At 36.3% G+C, this 15,649-nt stretch overlaps 2 protein-coding genes across 3 annotated transcripts in view; one reads left to right on the forward strand and one right to left on the reverse strand.

The window, feature by feature from the left end:
• Positions 1–3,439, forward strand: part of USP50 (ubiquitin specific peptidase 50) — a 47,917-nt gene extending 44,478 nt beyond the window's left edge. Inside the window, exon 7 of the mRNA XM_041731614.1 lies at positions 2,000–3,439. Coding sequence (XP_041587548.1) covers positions 2,000–2,191 — 192 coding nt within the window. The 3' untranslated portion in view covers positions 2,192–3,439. The remainder of the gene's footprint in view (positions 1–1,999) is intronic.
• A 133-nt stretch (positions 3,440–3,572) lies between these two features.
• USP8 (ubiquitin specific peptidase 8) overlaps positions 3,573–15,649 on the reverse strand; it is a 65,756-nt gene continuing 53,679 nt past the window's right edge. For both annotated transcript variants that reach the window (XM_041730037.1, XM_041730046.1), the window contains 9 exons: positions 13,988–14,074; positions 12,957–13,034; positions 12,305–12,567; positions 10,298–10,510; positions 9,679–9,889; positions 7,959–8,195; positions 7,213–7,355; positions 4,555–4,687; positions 3,573–4,397 (listed from right to left, as the gene is read on the reverse strand). In XM_041730037.1, coding sequence (XP_041585971.1) covers positions 4,212–4,397; positions 4,555–4,687; positions 7,213–7,355; positions 7,959–8,195; positions 9,679–9,889; positions 10,298–10,510; positions 12,305–12,567; positions 12,957–13,034; positions 13,988–14,074 — 1,551 coding nt within the window. In that variant the 3' untranslated portion in view covers positions 3,573–4,211. The remainder of the gene's footprint in view (positions 4,398–4,554; positions 4,688–7,212; positions 7,356–7,958; positions 8,196–9,678; positions 9,890–10,297; positions 10,511–12,304; positions 12,568–12,956; positions 13,035–13,987; positions 14,075–15,649) is intronic.

The following is a 15,649-nucleotide window of genomic DNA, read 5'->3' on the forward strand; positions in this document are numbered from 1 at the left end:
AAGATACTTTTGCCAAGTGCCACCCAAATAATTCTCAAAATAACCCCCAAAATAAATTCACAGGCTTCTAAGAACATTTAGGTAGTGTAATTTTGAATCCTAAGTAAGACAGATCTGTGGTAACAAATTCCAGGAATGACTCACTCTCTGTATCAGTAGCCTAAGCTAAGACAAGAACTGATTTATCCTTTATTGAGGGTGAGTGTCTAAGACTCCTGGCTATGTGTATGGCTCTCAATCCAATGCCTTACCTTGCAGAGACCTAAGACTTTACCTCCTGTGCATGTGTAATCTTTAAAATCCAGGCACCCTGGTTCCAGAGACCAGGAACTGTCCTTACTCCCAGGCAGTCACAATATCAACCACGTATCTGGCTTTTAGTTCCTGTTTTTGGCCCTTGGGGATTACTCTTAGTGTAAAATCTTTAGTATCAGCTATGCATTTCAAAGTGTTTACCAAGTTTACCCAACTTTCGTTAAGGTTTTGTAACTAAGGCTTTCACGTTAGCGGTCAGCCATAACTGCTGGAAATTTAAGTCTAGAAAGATGCTTTACCTTCTATTATGTCAAAAAAACTTTTTTTTACATTTAATTATCAAAACTGAACATCATATTCCAGCTGTGACCAGTCTGATGATCCATTCAAAACAATACTTCATCATCTGGACACTACATATCCACCAGATGTTCTTTCTCAAATTATATCACACTGTCATGGGTACCATTTTATAAATAATGAAGCTGAAGCATGTCAGCTTAAGGTCATAGGAGCAGGACTAGAGCTTGGATCTTTAAGTGTCAGCTTTGGGATACTTCCATAACATGTAAGGTCAGAGGTAGGGAAAATGAAGGTTTAAGGGAACATTTAGTAAGTACCTCCTATATGTTCTTAATATTCAAAGATACCCAATAACTGCTGTATAAGAGATATCTTATTACCCCATTTTCACAGATGGGGGAATTAAAGCTCAGAGGTTAATTTACTTAAGGTCATTGTGTAGTATTAGAGCTGAATTCTCAGTCAGAATGGACTATAAAAATTCATCTTCTTCCTTCTATACCAGGAGTCAGCAAACTTACTCTGTAAAAGGCCAGACAGTAAATATTTTAGGCTTTGTGGGCCATGCGGTCTCTTTTGCAACTATTCAGCCTTTACTGTTGTAGTGTGAAAGCAGCCACTGAGAAATGTAAAATGAATGAGCATCGCTGTGTATCCCATAAAACTATTTACTGAAATTTGGGTTTCATATAATTTTCACGTCACAAAATAATTTGTTTCAACTATACAAAATATGAAATGCATTCTTAACTCACAGGCCACACAAAAGCAGGCTGTGGGCTGCATTTGGCCCATGGGCAACTGGTTTGTTGACCCCTGATCTAAACCATACTGCCTTCTGAGAAGTGAATTCTCCAGTGTCTGCTTCAAACATTCCTTTACCAGGTTAGGAAAGACATGGGAAAAAGAGAATGGAATAGGTTCTTCTCTGGATGCTACGTGACTGAGGGGGTTGTTCCTGCCCAAGCTCCTCAAATTATGTAGTAGCAACGTGGAGTTGTTTAAATGTCTTACCCCAACGTTAAAAGTCTTTTTTTCATGTCTCTCCTTAGCCCATCTTCCAAATTAAACCGTAAGCTCATTTAGGAAAGAGGACTATCTTATAATTTCCTTTAATGTTTAATAGTCTATGCATAGTAGGTGCTCACTATTCAGTGATAAATATTTGATGTTGCCAAATACTATCCTATCTCATTCACACTGTTTAAATAGTCAGTGGGCCCAATATATAAGTAGTTCAACAAATGAAAAATAGTAATAGCAGTTAGGCCATATGCAGGATTTAACAATATTATAATTTTTCTGTAGTTACTATGAAACCACAAAAAAGGAACAATTAGTGTAAGGGACTACTATGGAAAATATTTCTTGGCCCTACCTTTTTTAGTTCCAGTAGCTATTTGCCTGTGAATACTAAGTCTGACATTCTTTCTTCTCCTAGAACCATTTTGGTGATCTGGATGGTGGCCACTACACTGCTTTCTGCAAGAACTCAGTGACCCAAGCCTGGTATAGCTTTGATGACACACGAGTCAGTGAGATTCCAGATACTTCAGTTCAAACTGCTACAGCCTATCTCCTGTTCTACAGCTGCCAGCCCTTTTCTATACCTATAAAAAAATGCAAGAGCTAGGAAAATGGTGTTTCCTGAAAACTGCAAAAAAGCAAAGTTTTGCTTTGTCATTAAACTCTTGCAACTTACTTGCATCACTGACATTTTTAAGTCTTTCTGGTATATTATTCATCCTTTTACATGATAAGGCTCTACCAAAGAAGATAGGTCTGAGCCTACTGAAAAAGGCAGCATGTAAATGATGAAATGCTAATTGATGGGGGCCTTCAAAGCACTACAAATTATGTGTTAATTTCAGGGTTCAAAATTCAATGTTTATTAAGATGAATTTATCATAGAACCTCTCAATTATATATTTCCTTTTTTTTAATTTTTATTTATTTATGATAGTCACAGAGAGAGAGAGAGAGAGAGGCAGAGACACAGGCAGAGGGAGAAGCAGGCTCCATGCACCAGGAGCCCGACGTGGGATTCGATCCCGGGTCTCCAGGATCGCGCCCTGGGCCAAAGGCAGGCGCCAAACCGCTGCGCCACCCAGGGATCCCTCAATTATATATTTCCAAGAAATTATTTCCCAAAGATACTTCATGGAGCTAAACCAAAGTAAGTTTTCTTCAAGTAGCTCTGTGACCTTAAGAATATGATTTGAAAATATTCAGTTAATCAAACAATTTAGCCAAGAACTCTAATAAGTCACTTAGACCAACTGCAGAACATGAAAAATTGCCAACCTCACAATTCAAAATTCACCCTTTCATCCTCTGACAGTCCACTAACGGTGATTATCTTTTTTTTTTTTTTTCTATTTTTTTATTTTTATTTATTTATGGTAGTCAGAGAGAGAGAGAGAGGCAGAGACACAGGCGGAGGGAGAAGCAGGCTCCATGCACCGGGAGCCTGACGTGGGATTCGATCCCGGGTCTCCAGGACCGCGCCCCGGGCCAAAGGCAGGCGCCAACCGGCTGCGCCACCCAGGGATCCCCCTAACGGTGATTATCTTTCAGGAGCACCTTTTTACAATCTTATTTTTATATGGAGAGTTTTTATTCACTTCATCTATAGCAACTGAGTCTGTGAGGTAAATAATAAATTCTAAGCTCCTGTCTCTTAATATATCATTTTGTAAAGATACGGTTCTTAATGCAGTTCACTTTGCAGTCATGCTTGACTCCTATGCCTTTCTATTCTAATCCGGACTCCCAACTCTGAGAATCCTAAGTGCTATATGCAGTTCTAGATCAAGTTGAAGGAAGAGTAAAATCTGGTCCTAATAGAACAGGGTAAATGAACTAAATTTTAAGTCAATGTAGTAGGATAAAGTGTGTGTGTATATAAAATAGTTTGATAATATAAAATTAAAGACAGTACACTTAAAGGATTTTAAATTATTTTTCTCATTAAGATTTTAATGTAGGTGTAAATGAAAATTCATTTTAAAAAATTAAAGAAAGTTTCCATTTATTTTTTTAGAATAAAGATTTAGTGCACAAATACAGCCCAAAGCCAACAAAAAAATAGCTTTGCCCTGTCATTTCCCTAAGAAAGCACTGCAGTTACTCAGAATAGGCCAAAAGAAAAACAAACAATCCTCTGAGTTCTAGGCTTCACAAAAGGACCACATATTATACTATGTACATTGATTTGATGTGCAAGTGTGCAATAAATATATACACATACATTCCTATCTGCTTTACATCATTCTAGAGTATTCATAGATCAAGCTGGGATTTAGAAATGTGAAAAGGCCATAACAGTGAAAAAGGAAAAAAAGGATATAATGGTTTTTAGACCAGTAGAATAATAATGCTTAGCTAGTTAATTACTTTAACTTTGGAGCAAACTATAAAGGTTTTGAAATAAATGGTACCTGTAAGGAGTGCTTACTGCAATAGTTGTTAAATATTATTAGTCAGTTTTTTGATAATAGCACTGACCTAAAATATATGGTGATAATAACATAGCTCCCACTGTCCTAGAATTCCTCTAAAGGGCCAGCTATAGCTATCCAGTATCTTTATAAATATGTCGAGTTGTTTCGCTCAGCGTCTTAAAAGATAACTAGCTTATAACCTACTTCTCCTTATGTGGCTACATCAGCTGCTCGTGGTCCCAGTGAAGTATAAAAGAGGATATAAGCTGCTGAAGACTTCACAGAAGAAACAGAGATATCAGAAACTTCATGATCATCAAATTTAAACCACCGCTGTCTTGCCGCATTTTTACAATAGGCAGTGTAGTGGCCTCCATCCAGCCCACCGTAGTGATTCTGTGCCAAACAAGATGGACAATCAGTTCATGTTGAAATTACTGACATATTTTAAATAATTCAAAGCTTTGTTATTTTCCTATGAAGGAACCACTTGCAACTCTTTCTTTTTCTTTCTAAACAAAGTATGAAAATATTTAGTTCACAAGATACTTACTGAAACAGAAAACAAATTATATTTCTTCAAATTGTTCTTTGGGCCAATAACATACTGTGACAAGTCTAGATTTTCTAACGGGAAGTCCACAGAAGTCTGTAATTTCTGTTTCCACCTGCCATCATACGAAAAACTGCGGAGCAAAACGTGACATTAATTATACCGACAGACCAAAAATATCAGAATGACTCTAGTTTATTCCTAGATAGTCTAAACTTTTAGCTAGGACCATAAACTCCATTTCAAATACTCAGAATTTCAGTAGTGAAAGGACCTATAAAGACATCTGGCTTCATTTCCTCTTTACAAACAAGAAAACAGAGGCACACAGATATGAAATGACTTGCCCTAAGTCAAACAGCTAAGGGGGTAAAGACGAGTCTTACCGTGGTCCCCAGACCCCTAGGCCAGCCAGAACTGTGAGAGGAGTTTTCTACAAAGGCAAAAACCTACAAAGACCCATGTTTATAATGTTAGTCACCACACATGTCCAGAGGACAGACTACTGCTGGGGAAGCTGGAGCTGGAAACTGCAAGCACACAGACTACACAGGTATCTCCTCCTTTTCAAAAGTTGACATTACGCTGCTTTGTTTTAATAGAAGACTTACGTTAGTCCTTGTTTTTGCTAACCAAAAGAAATCCAAGAGGATTTCTGCTTTTAAGAAAAAAGGTGAACAGTGAAAACAGCATTTGGCAGTATTTGTTCTGCAGTAAGCTGGTAGAGGCAGCAGGCACCTTGCTGAGCAGCAAGAGTGGCACCACCAAGTTTTTCCCGGAATACTCAGCATCAAGCTGTCGGCATCTGTGTTTTACCTTGACTTATTTTGTGCTTCTCTTTGCAAGATGTGTCCTAAGGCATCAGAAAGGCCCAAGAGAAGGTTATTTTGGGGGTTTGGGAATGCTCAAGATTTTCCATATAAATTAATGGTAGCTGCTTCTTTGCTTTTCACCGTTTTGCTTTATGAAAGATTTCATAAAAGCAAATACTTCTATTTGCTCTACTCTCTACTCTCAGGAATACTCTACTCTCAGGTAGCAGGGTGAACTATAATGGCATTCCATGATCCTGACATATTCTCCTTTAAACATCAAAATACTGGTATATTGGTGAAATATTATTTCAGAATTTTTAAAAACTGAATTCTGAAGCATTTATATTTTCAGATATTCTGCAAAGAGTAAGCAGCATTAAAAATTTTAACTGAACAAATGTGTTATCATTTATAGAATGTTTATACCTCCACAATCCTCAAGAAGAGAAAAACTGATTCACAGGCTGTTGTTGAAAAATTTACATGAGGAATTTGAACACGTCAATGTTGAAAATATAACTGCCAAAGAATCTCCAGTAATACATAATGAAGCAAATAATTAAAATAGAAGTGCTTTCTTGAAACTAAAATTATAGCTCAATAAAAAGATCAAACAATGACCCATAGTTATCACTCCATGGATAGATTATATACAAAGACCAAAAAAAAAAAAAAAAAAAAAATCAAAACACTTAGGACATGTTTTATAACTCTCTATTAGAGGACCAGATCTTTTTCACAGGCTAGAGAAATCTGGACAAAAAATGTCTGCACCCAACAATGGCATCCTTAACATCTTTAAGACTACACTTAAATCCTGTATTTCAGGGACGCCTAGGGCACCCCTGAGAAGGAGTCAAGGCACAGCTGGGCAAGTGCCTGACTCTTCGTTTTAGCTCAGGTCGTGATCTCAGGGTCATGAGGTCGAGCCCCACGTTGGGCTCCATGCTCAGTGTGGAGTCTAAGACTCTGTCTCAAACTTCTCAGACTTATCTGTACATAAGCATTCACTCTCTTTTTTAAAAAAATTTTTTTTTTTTAATTTTTATTTATTTATGATAGTCACACAGAGAGAGAGAGGCAGAGACACAGGCAGAGGGAGAAGCAGGCTCCATGCACCGGGAGCCCGACGTGGGATTCGATCCCGGGTCTCCAGGATCGCGCCCTGGGCCAAAGGCAGGCGCTAAACCGCTGCGCCACCCAGGGATCCCTGAGCATTCACTCTCTAAATAAATCTTTAAAAAATTCTTTATTTCACTTTCAGCCTAGGATTAAATCCTTTTTTAGTTTACTGTTTGATAAATTTTATTGGCTAATCATTTGTATTATACTGTATAAATACATTTTCATTTGATGTTTTATAATATAAAATTATATATATAATTATTATAAATAATAAATATATAAATATATATTAAATATATTTTAAAGATTTTATTTATTCATGAGAGACACAGAGAGAGAGGCACAGACACAGGCAGAGGGAGAAGCAGGCTCCATGCAGGGAGCCTGAAGTGGGACTCGATCCCAGGTCTCCAGGATCACACCCTGGGCTGAAGGTGGTGCTAAACCACTGAGCCACCCGGGCTACCCCAAATTTTGTATTTGAAATGTAATAATTAAATTTCCTTTAAAAAAAAAAAAGATGATATTACACGAAAGAGTCATGTAGTCATTTTGCTGTTACTGCAAACACTAAGGTAAGGAACTAGAGTCTCCTCATTTCTGCCTTATTTCCCTAATATTTTCCTTTGCAATGCATCCTTAGCAGGCAGTACAACAAAATGACTTAGAATGAAGGACTTAGAATTCCTTCATCTAAATGGTAGAAAAAATTGTTTACCGTTTCAGATGCACTAAAAGCACAGGTGGCAACTTCCAGATTTCTATCTTTTTTAAAGAATCCCGTCGAGTTCTGCAATGACTGCAGTAAAACCTGTTGTTATCTGTGAGCTTCTCTTCTTTGGAAAATAATCTAAGGCAATCCTGGAGGCAGAAACAAGTAGCAGTTACTTATTAATTCCTGTCTTCACAGTATCACTGAACGTCTACTCGATAAGTTACTCTGCCAGGCATGAGGGATATAACAGTGAACTAGAAGAAAACAATCCCCTCACAAACTTTATGACCTAGTGGGGAACGCAGACGAGAGAGCCGACCATAACAAGAGTGCAGAGTGTGGTGAGTGCTGCCTACGGTGGAGGGAAGCAGTCCTGCGTGTCTGCACTCTACCTGGTGTCTCAGGAAGTCTTGCTGGAAGAAATGACATTCTCGAGGAAACAAACACAAAAATATCAACAAGCTAGCTAAATCACACTCTTGTTGTGGGGAAAACAGGCTACTTATTTGATCCTCCTGTGAAGCAAATTCTTATAACTTTTAAAACTTCTTCAAAATGCAAACTTCAAAAAACATCAATTCTTAAAGTATTTTATAGGAAAATATCTTTTAAAAACTTTTTAAAAAATCTTTTTCTAATATACATAGACATAATTAAAACAAAATTTATGTGTAAGTTTCATCTAAAAAAGTACATCTGTATGCATATAAACAGCATTTATTCTACAAATCATTTATTCTTGAGCTTACCTGTAATGTACATTTACTTGTAGAAGCTAAGGGTAGAGACAAATACATGAAGGCCTCAAATGTCCTAGACTTTTTGTGACAGGTGAGGCACTGTACTGTGGATTTGAACTGACCCTGAAAAAGTGCGACAATAATAGATTCATTGAGCTGCTTGTGTTTCTGCCAGGCATGTTCTGCAGCTTTAAAGTCATCAAGGTGATCATTGTTTTCTTCTTTATGTCTCTTCCGATTATCAGCCTGGAAATAAGATTAATATTAAAATTTATATTAATATCTCAAAGTTGACATTTAAATATAAAATTGAAAGAATATATGGAATACACTTTGCAGATTTAGAAACATTTCTGTTCCTTTCATGAAAGAGTTCTAATCTCATTAAGTGCTATAAAAAAGTTGTAGCCAAAAATCTTCCTCTAAATCCCCCTTTATCAGGGAAGTATGACTTATTTTTTATTTAAGATCTTACTTATTTTCCTTTCCTTTACTTATTTGAGAGAGAAAGTGTGTGAGGGAGAGGGAGAGAGAATCTGTAGCAGGCTCTGCATAGAGCCCAACGTGGGGCTCAATCTCACAACCATGAGATCATGACCTGAGTTGAAACTAAGAGTTGGACACTTAAATGACTGAGCCACCCAGGCACCCTATATGACTTATTTCATTAAATAGAAATTAATAAAATACATTTTCTTGGGATCCCTGGGTGGCGCAGCGGTTTGGCGCCTGCCTTTGGCCCAGGGCGCGATCCTGGAGACCCGGGATCAAAACCCACGTCGGGTTCCCGGGGCATGGAGCCTGCTTCTCCCTCTGCCTGTGTCTCTGCCTCTCTCTCTCTGTGACTACCATAGATAAACAAAAATTAAAATAAAATAAAATATTAAAAAAAAAATACATTTTCTTAAGGGATCGGGATTAAGGAGTACACTTGTGATGAGCAATGGCTATTGTATGAAAGTACTGAATCATTATATTGTACACCTGAAACTAATATTACATTGTATGTTAACTAACTAGAATTCATAAAATACATTTTTAAAATTTTTGTTTTAACTTTATGTTGAAATTTTGATTTTGAAAAGAAAAGACATCTCACACATAGCTGGGAGTTAGGGCTACAACTAGACAGGATTTATTTGTTGTCCTAGGCTCATGGATAGATACACACATGTATTTATATTCGCCTATATATATACACACACATACATGTGTGTAAAATACGATGTATTTTTTTGGTGTGTGTATATATATGTTCAGTGGTAACAGTGATACCAAAGGTATCTGAGAGAGATTTGCCTAACTTTTCACATTAGTCCTTTGGTTATATAAGGTAATTCTTATTTTATAAACAAGGATGAAAATGATATATATAAATATATAATAATGAAGATGTTCAGGTAGTCTATAGCTAATCTTTTATAAAATTTGTGTTTATGATTTACTTTCACATACATGTGGTCACATAGTACCCTGTAACAACTATTTCAAAATTTACAATTTCTCACAATACGACCTATCGTTTTATTAGTAAACAAATATAAATTATATATTTCTTTTAAAATATTAGATCTATCAGATATGTTTTATAGTTCCCTGCCTTAGTACAAAGTCACTAGATTTGAATAAACTAGCACTGAACAATCACCTATAATTTTAAATTGCTATAAAAATTAGTGTTGAGCAACCCTAAAGAGCCTTTGCAACTTAGAAAAATCAAATTTCTTACTTTATTTAGATCTTCATGGAGACCATCCATTAGGAACAGAAGCAGTTCTTGTGAATCTTGCTGGCTATATCCTGCAAACTGGTCATTGATCTTCCCAATGGTGATTTTAAAGTCTTTTGGACTGATGTACCTGTACTGTCCTGTCCACAGGGCTTTCATAATTATGCCAAATTCTTCAGCCACTTCACCTTTATGCCCCAAGAGATTTGACCTTTGCAAATATAATTACCAATAAATAAATAAATAAATAAAGGAATTTTTAAAAAGTCAAGGTACAGTGGGTTGAGAAGGTCGACATTAAACTCTTTACATACTGTAACCCAATACTAAAGTATTCACAGGTTTATTCCCAAACACTCATCTGAATCTTACTTTGCTTATACCCCACCAGCATGCTGCTTTTGGGCTGCGAACCTCCAGTTTCTTAACTGATGTCCCTACCTTTTTGCACTGCTCCTCTTCTGTCAGTGAGAGGAGAGGAGGCTTTACTCATATTTTCCTTAAGAATAAAGATATTTTTCCCCTTTCCTAATTTGTCTTCTCTGGAGCTGAGTGGTAAAGAAGTATGGTTAGATCACCCTTTTAATACTATATTGCAGTAAGTATGAAATTTCTTTACCTATTAATATCATCCTGGTAACAGTTTCGGTTGAAATAATCAGCCAAATGTGGAGCATTACATAGGCACTGCAGTATGGAGTTCATATAACAAGTATTTCCCAAATTACGAAGTCCAGTGAGAGCTGGTCCAGATCCTCCAAAGACAGGATTGAGGTTCCGAATCTGAGAAGCAGAAAGCCTTGTGATCTCAGCTTTAGGGTAGCATGTTGGCCTGAGGAAGAAAAAACGTACACAATGTCTTAAAATGCACAGTATCTAAAATTAAGGTTCAGACTACAAATAGCAAACTCCCGCACTGGTATCACAGTACACAGTAATCTTGTAAACAGTTAATAAGTCATAAGGTACTGGGTCTTACAAGACATTTATTATCTAGGTAACACTGGTTATTTTGTGACCCTCCCAAGAAACAAGTATCCTTAACCTCTTATGTGGGTCTATGGTTCTTATACCCTGAGATAGATTCCCTGCTTCTCATGAACACGTACCGTCCTCTGGAAGAGAAGACTCTTTCAAATTCTTTTAAATAAAGTTTAGCATTACTAAATGTTGAACTCAACCAGAATGCCAAACAAAGAATAAAAAATTTATTACTGTGGACAGATATCAAAAGAGGCAGAGATTATTTGGGTACTATTACCCAAAATGCAGAGGTGTGCTGACACAGTAGCCACTGGCCACAGGTAGCTATTTAAATTTAAAAGGGGGCACCTGAGTGGCTCAGTCCTTAAGTGCTGGGCTCCCTGCTCAGTGGGGAGCCTGCTTTTCTCCCTTTGCCTCCTGCTCCTGCCGCTTCTTTCTCTCTCAAATAAATAAAATCTTTAAAAATTCAGCTCCTCAGTTCCACGTCCTACAATTCTAAGTAGCTACTACCATACTGAATAGCACAGATACAGAATGTTTCTATCAACATTTCTACTAAACAGCTTTTGGACTAGAGAAGGCTTTTGTTATTGTATTTGATTTATATGCAGAACTTCTAGAATGGCTATAGCATTAAGAAAAATCTTAATTGATCTTTCTTTTATTATTGATCCTAAACATGCTTCCACCCTGAAAGGAATTTAAGAACAGATTAAACTGATTAAACTATATTTCAATCAGCATTTCTTTATATGTGCTCAGATGTATACGTTCATGTACTCCTCTGTTAAATGCATATAAAAATACATAACTGCATGTGTGATTGTCTTAAAAAAAACCCTTGTCTTCAAATTAATAAACTTTAATAAGAATGATGATTCAAGAAAGAAATCTTACCAGTTTTAATAGTGAGCCCTAATATAAACCCATTTATGTATACTTCTATTATACCCCTCCCTCAAAAAGTAAAGATTAGAAGTGATAAGTAGATCTGACAATTACCTCCTCACAATCCTATCAATCATAAACGAGGAGCAATAGAGGAACCACACCAGGAATACATCTAAATGAAATCTGGTTTGGGAGAGTTAACTGAACCTACTGATCATTCACTACTTGTGAAGAAAACAGCAGAAATGCAATGAAGAAAAAGGGAACAGAATAAGATTAGGAGCTGATACACACAATACTTGTCATTTTAATACTATTTAAGTTTGCTTCTATAGTAGAGGTGGAGTTTAAAAAAAAAAAAAAAGTTTGGAATTTGAGAGCTGCAACAAGATAAACTCAACAATCCTAGAGATTATGGTCCCTGAAGAGAAATTTAGGGACCATGGAGGTTTATGGAAAACTTCTAGGTAGTTCTATACTATGCTGCCCTAAAATATAATAATGTACATTCTATATTAATGTATATCTACACTAATACTTATTATAATCATTTTCCCTGATATATTTAAGTTAGCACTTGGTATAAAAACCAAGGAATTTAATCCATTCATATTTTCCTCTGTGCTAAATAACAATGGCTGGTATAACCATCCTCAGAAATTTCTGACTCCCTGGTATTAATAAACTAGTATGTTTAGAAGTTTTCAAATATAGCAGATTATTCTAGTTCTAAGAATTAGGATAAACTCACTTGTTTTCCCGATTAACTGTTGGAGTTACTGTTGGCTTCCTCTTCTCTTCCTCTTGAATAGCCTGGGTTATATCTGGGGAGGAGTAGGAGCGCTTCAGTTTGGACGGTTCCCTATCCCGCTCAGCAGGAATCTGTGGCTTGGCTTTATGAGTTGGAGGGGTGGAAGGAGGTGCAGATGAAGGAGCCATTTCCGGTGGATACATATGAACAGTGTTGGTAGGTGAATGATAATAACGAAAAGTTCCAGTGATTGGGTCAAGAAACTTAGATGGAAAAGAAACAAAAAAACAGGTCAAAAAAAAAAAAAACCACTCAAAAGTATTCCACTGCTAAATTTACTTTTGGATTAAAATAATTTGAATAAAATGGTAATAATCACTTCCATAATTCAACTTCCAAAGAACTCTGGGTATTGGAAAAATTAACTGTTTCTAAGTAACAAATGCCAAAAATGCTCATCTATTGTAGCCATCATCTCAGACTGGATATACGGAGAAATCTAACCCTGCTGTAATTAGGGAAATACTCTCTGTCCTCCATAATGAAGAAACAGAATTGACTCTGCATTAGAGAAGATGTAGAATAAACAACAAAAAAAGCTTTTTAGAAAAGAACACATGTTATTTATTTATGTGCTTATTTTGAGTTTTACCTTGGCCCACCCTGAAGGCAGTCCTGGTACGATCCTCCCCATTTCTTCACTTCGTGCTCTTGTTAAAGGTTCTCTAGCCTAGATTAAAAACAAAACAAAACAAAACCAAAAAAAGGTTAAATTTTGCCATATGCAAACTTAAGCTACTTGTCCAAAAAACCAAAAAGCCTTGTGTTGGCTGCCCTTTAATATTTTTAAAATCAAGTTTAAAAATTAAGAACTGTATGTGGTCTCAAAGTCCAAATACTGCAGCAAAGAGAAAAGGAATGTGTGTACATACAAGCCCACAATGATGGCAGTTTTTAAAGTTTCTTTTAAAAAAACAAAAACACAAAGACAATTTCATCCAAAAGAAATGAAAACATATTTCCACACAAGGACTTGTTTGCAAATGTTCACAGCAACATTATTGATAATAGCCCAAAAGAAGCAGAAGCAATCCAAATATTCATTAGCTGGTGAATGAATAAAATGTATGTGGTATATTCACACAAGGGAATACTATTCAGTAAATATAAAAGAATAACTACTGATACATGTTACAACATGGATGAATCTCAAAAAATTATACTAGTGAGGACACCTGGGTGACTTCCTAAATTTTTAAAAAGGCTGAATATACCATTGTATGTATATGTCACATCTGTTTATATATTCATCTGTGGATGGATATTTGGGTTGCTTCTATCTTTTGGCTATTTGGCTATTGCAAATAACACTGCTATGAACTGCTTTCAATTCTTTTGGGTATATACCTAGAAGTAGAACTGCTGGATCATGTAGTAAGGCCTAGATATTTTCTAATTTCATAAAATGAGTAGAATATATTATTACACTTTAAATAGGAAGACAAACATCTATTCCTTTTTAGCATATAAATGGATCAATCATGTAAAAACAAAAAACCAGCTATGAAAGGAAAGATTTCTTCAGAAAGTAGATTTTCAGATGGAGGATGACAATAGAGTAAAGACAACCATGTGATTATAAACCATGTGTTTCCCCCAACCCAATGAACTACTACAACTTACTTTATTTCTTTCGGGGTCTTCTGTATTCTCTCTAAAAGTTCCAGTCTTTAGAATTCCACTTTCTGGTTGTCCTTTAATCTTAACAGGCTGTAAAATTATTAAAATTTCAGAAATGAAAACTTTAACTGTCCTCCAATATGAACTTGCCTATCAATCACTAGCTAATACAAGTAAATCCATCAGACTGAAAATATAAAAGAAAAAAAAAAAAAAAAAGACCTGAAGAGTTTATTTAGTTTTACTGTCAAAGTAGGTATTTTTAACTAAAGGTGATAGAGCCCACGTGGGATTTCCTAACACTAAAGATAAAAAAGAAAAGAAACTGATGATCAATGGCGGGGAGTGTGCATATCATGGTGGATAGGGAAGCACTGACTCATGATACAAGGCCAACTATAAGTTGCTGGTCATCAGTGTATATTCACCATGACCTCTTTGGAACACTGTTCTTTTATTTTAATTTCACATGATTTGGTTGCCTTCAAAGTGGTCATGTTCTCCTAAAATGAACATGCTGAAGAGAATGGAGAGATTATAAGATATTCATACAGAACAATATTCAAAAGTACAAAATCCATTTTATATCCTCTTGGAACCTATCATAGGTTCCTTCAAAGAATTCACTTTAAAAAATAACTACAGTAAAGTAAAAACTTCTAAATATTTGTGATAATTTTAACAAATTTTATTCCAGAATAAATTATGTATTTTTGCCTACTTTTATTTATTTTTTAAAGATCTTATTTATTTATTTGAGAGAGAGAGAGGGGCAGGCAGAGACACAGGCAGAGGGAGAAGCAGGCTCCATGCAGGGAGTGTGATGCAGGACTCGATCCCGGGACTGGAGGATCAGGCCCTGGGCTGAAGTCGGCACCAAACCACTGAGCCGCCTGGGCTGCCCAATATTTTGCCTACTTTTAAAAGCATACCATATGTGTGTGTGTGTGTGTGTGTGTGTGTATGTATGTATACACACACACACACAGTTTTTTCAATGTGTTATATATAAGTAACATCAAAAACTAATGTGATAATCACAGGGCTATTTAGATTTGTAGGGCTATCTGGCATGAATGCTTTCACTTCTTACGACTGCCTGCCCCTAAGTGAACCAAGATAGAAGGGAAGTGGCTTTGGAATCTTACTGCACATAGGCCCTTAGGCTAATTACTTAACTTCTAAGTTTCAACTTTATTTCTGAATTGAATACCTCATGGCCTTATCATTAGAAGTATAAAGTAATACAGGAAAAATACTTGGTGTATAACAGCTACTCAACAGACAATAATTAAATTGTAATAGCTCAATTCTGAGCCTCCCATGAATAAAGTGAGAACATTTAGTGCATGGGCTTCATTTCCCTAACTTTAGGTGTTCGGAAGGTTTTTGTTTGTGATATATATATTTTTTGTGAAATAGCATGCATGTGAATGGGGTGGGGGAGGGGCAGAGGGAGAGAGGATCTTATATAGGCTCCATGCCCAGTGCAGAGCCTAACACAGGGGCTCAATCTAATGACCCTGAGATCATGACCTGGGCCAAAACCAAGAGTTGGCTGCTCAACCAACTGAGCCACCCAGGTGCCCAAAGAGCTATATTTTTGATAGTTAAGGTTAACTAGGTAAGTGTTCCCCAGATAAGTACACCATTAATATGAATTGT

The sequence above is a fragment of the Vulpes lagopus genome, chromosome 2 (assembly GCF_018345385.1).
Source record: "Vulpes lagopus strain Blue_001 chromosome 2, ASM1834538v1, whole genome shotgun sequence".
Lineage (NCBI taxonomy): Eukaryota > Metazoa > Chordata > Mammalia > Carnivora > Canidae > Vulpes > Vulpes lagopus.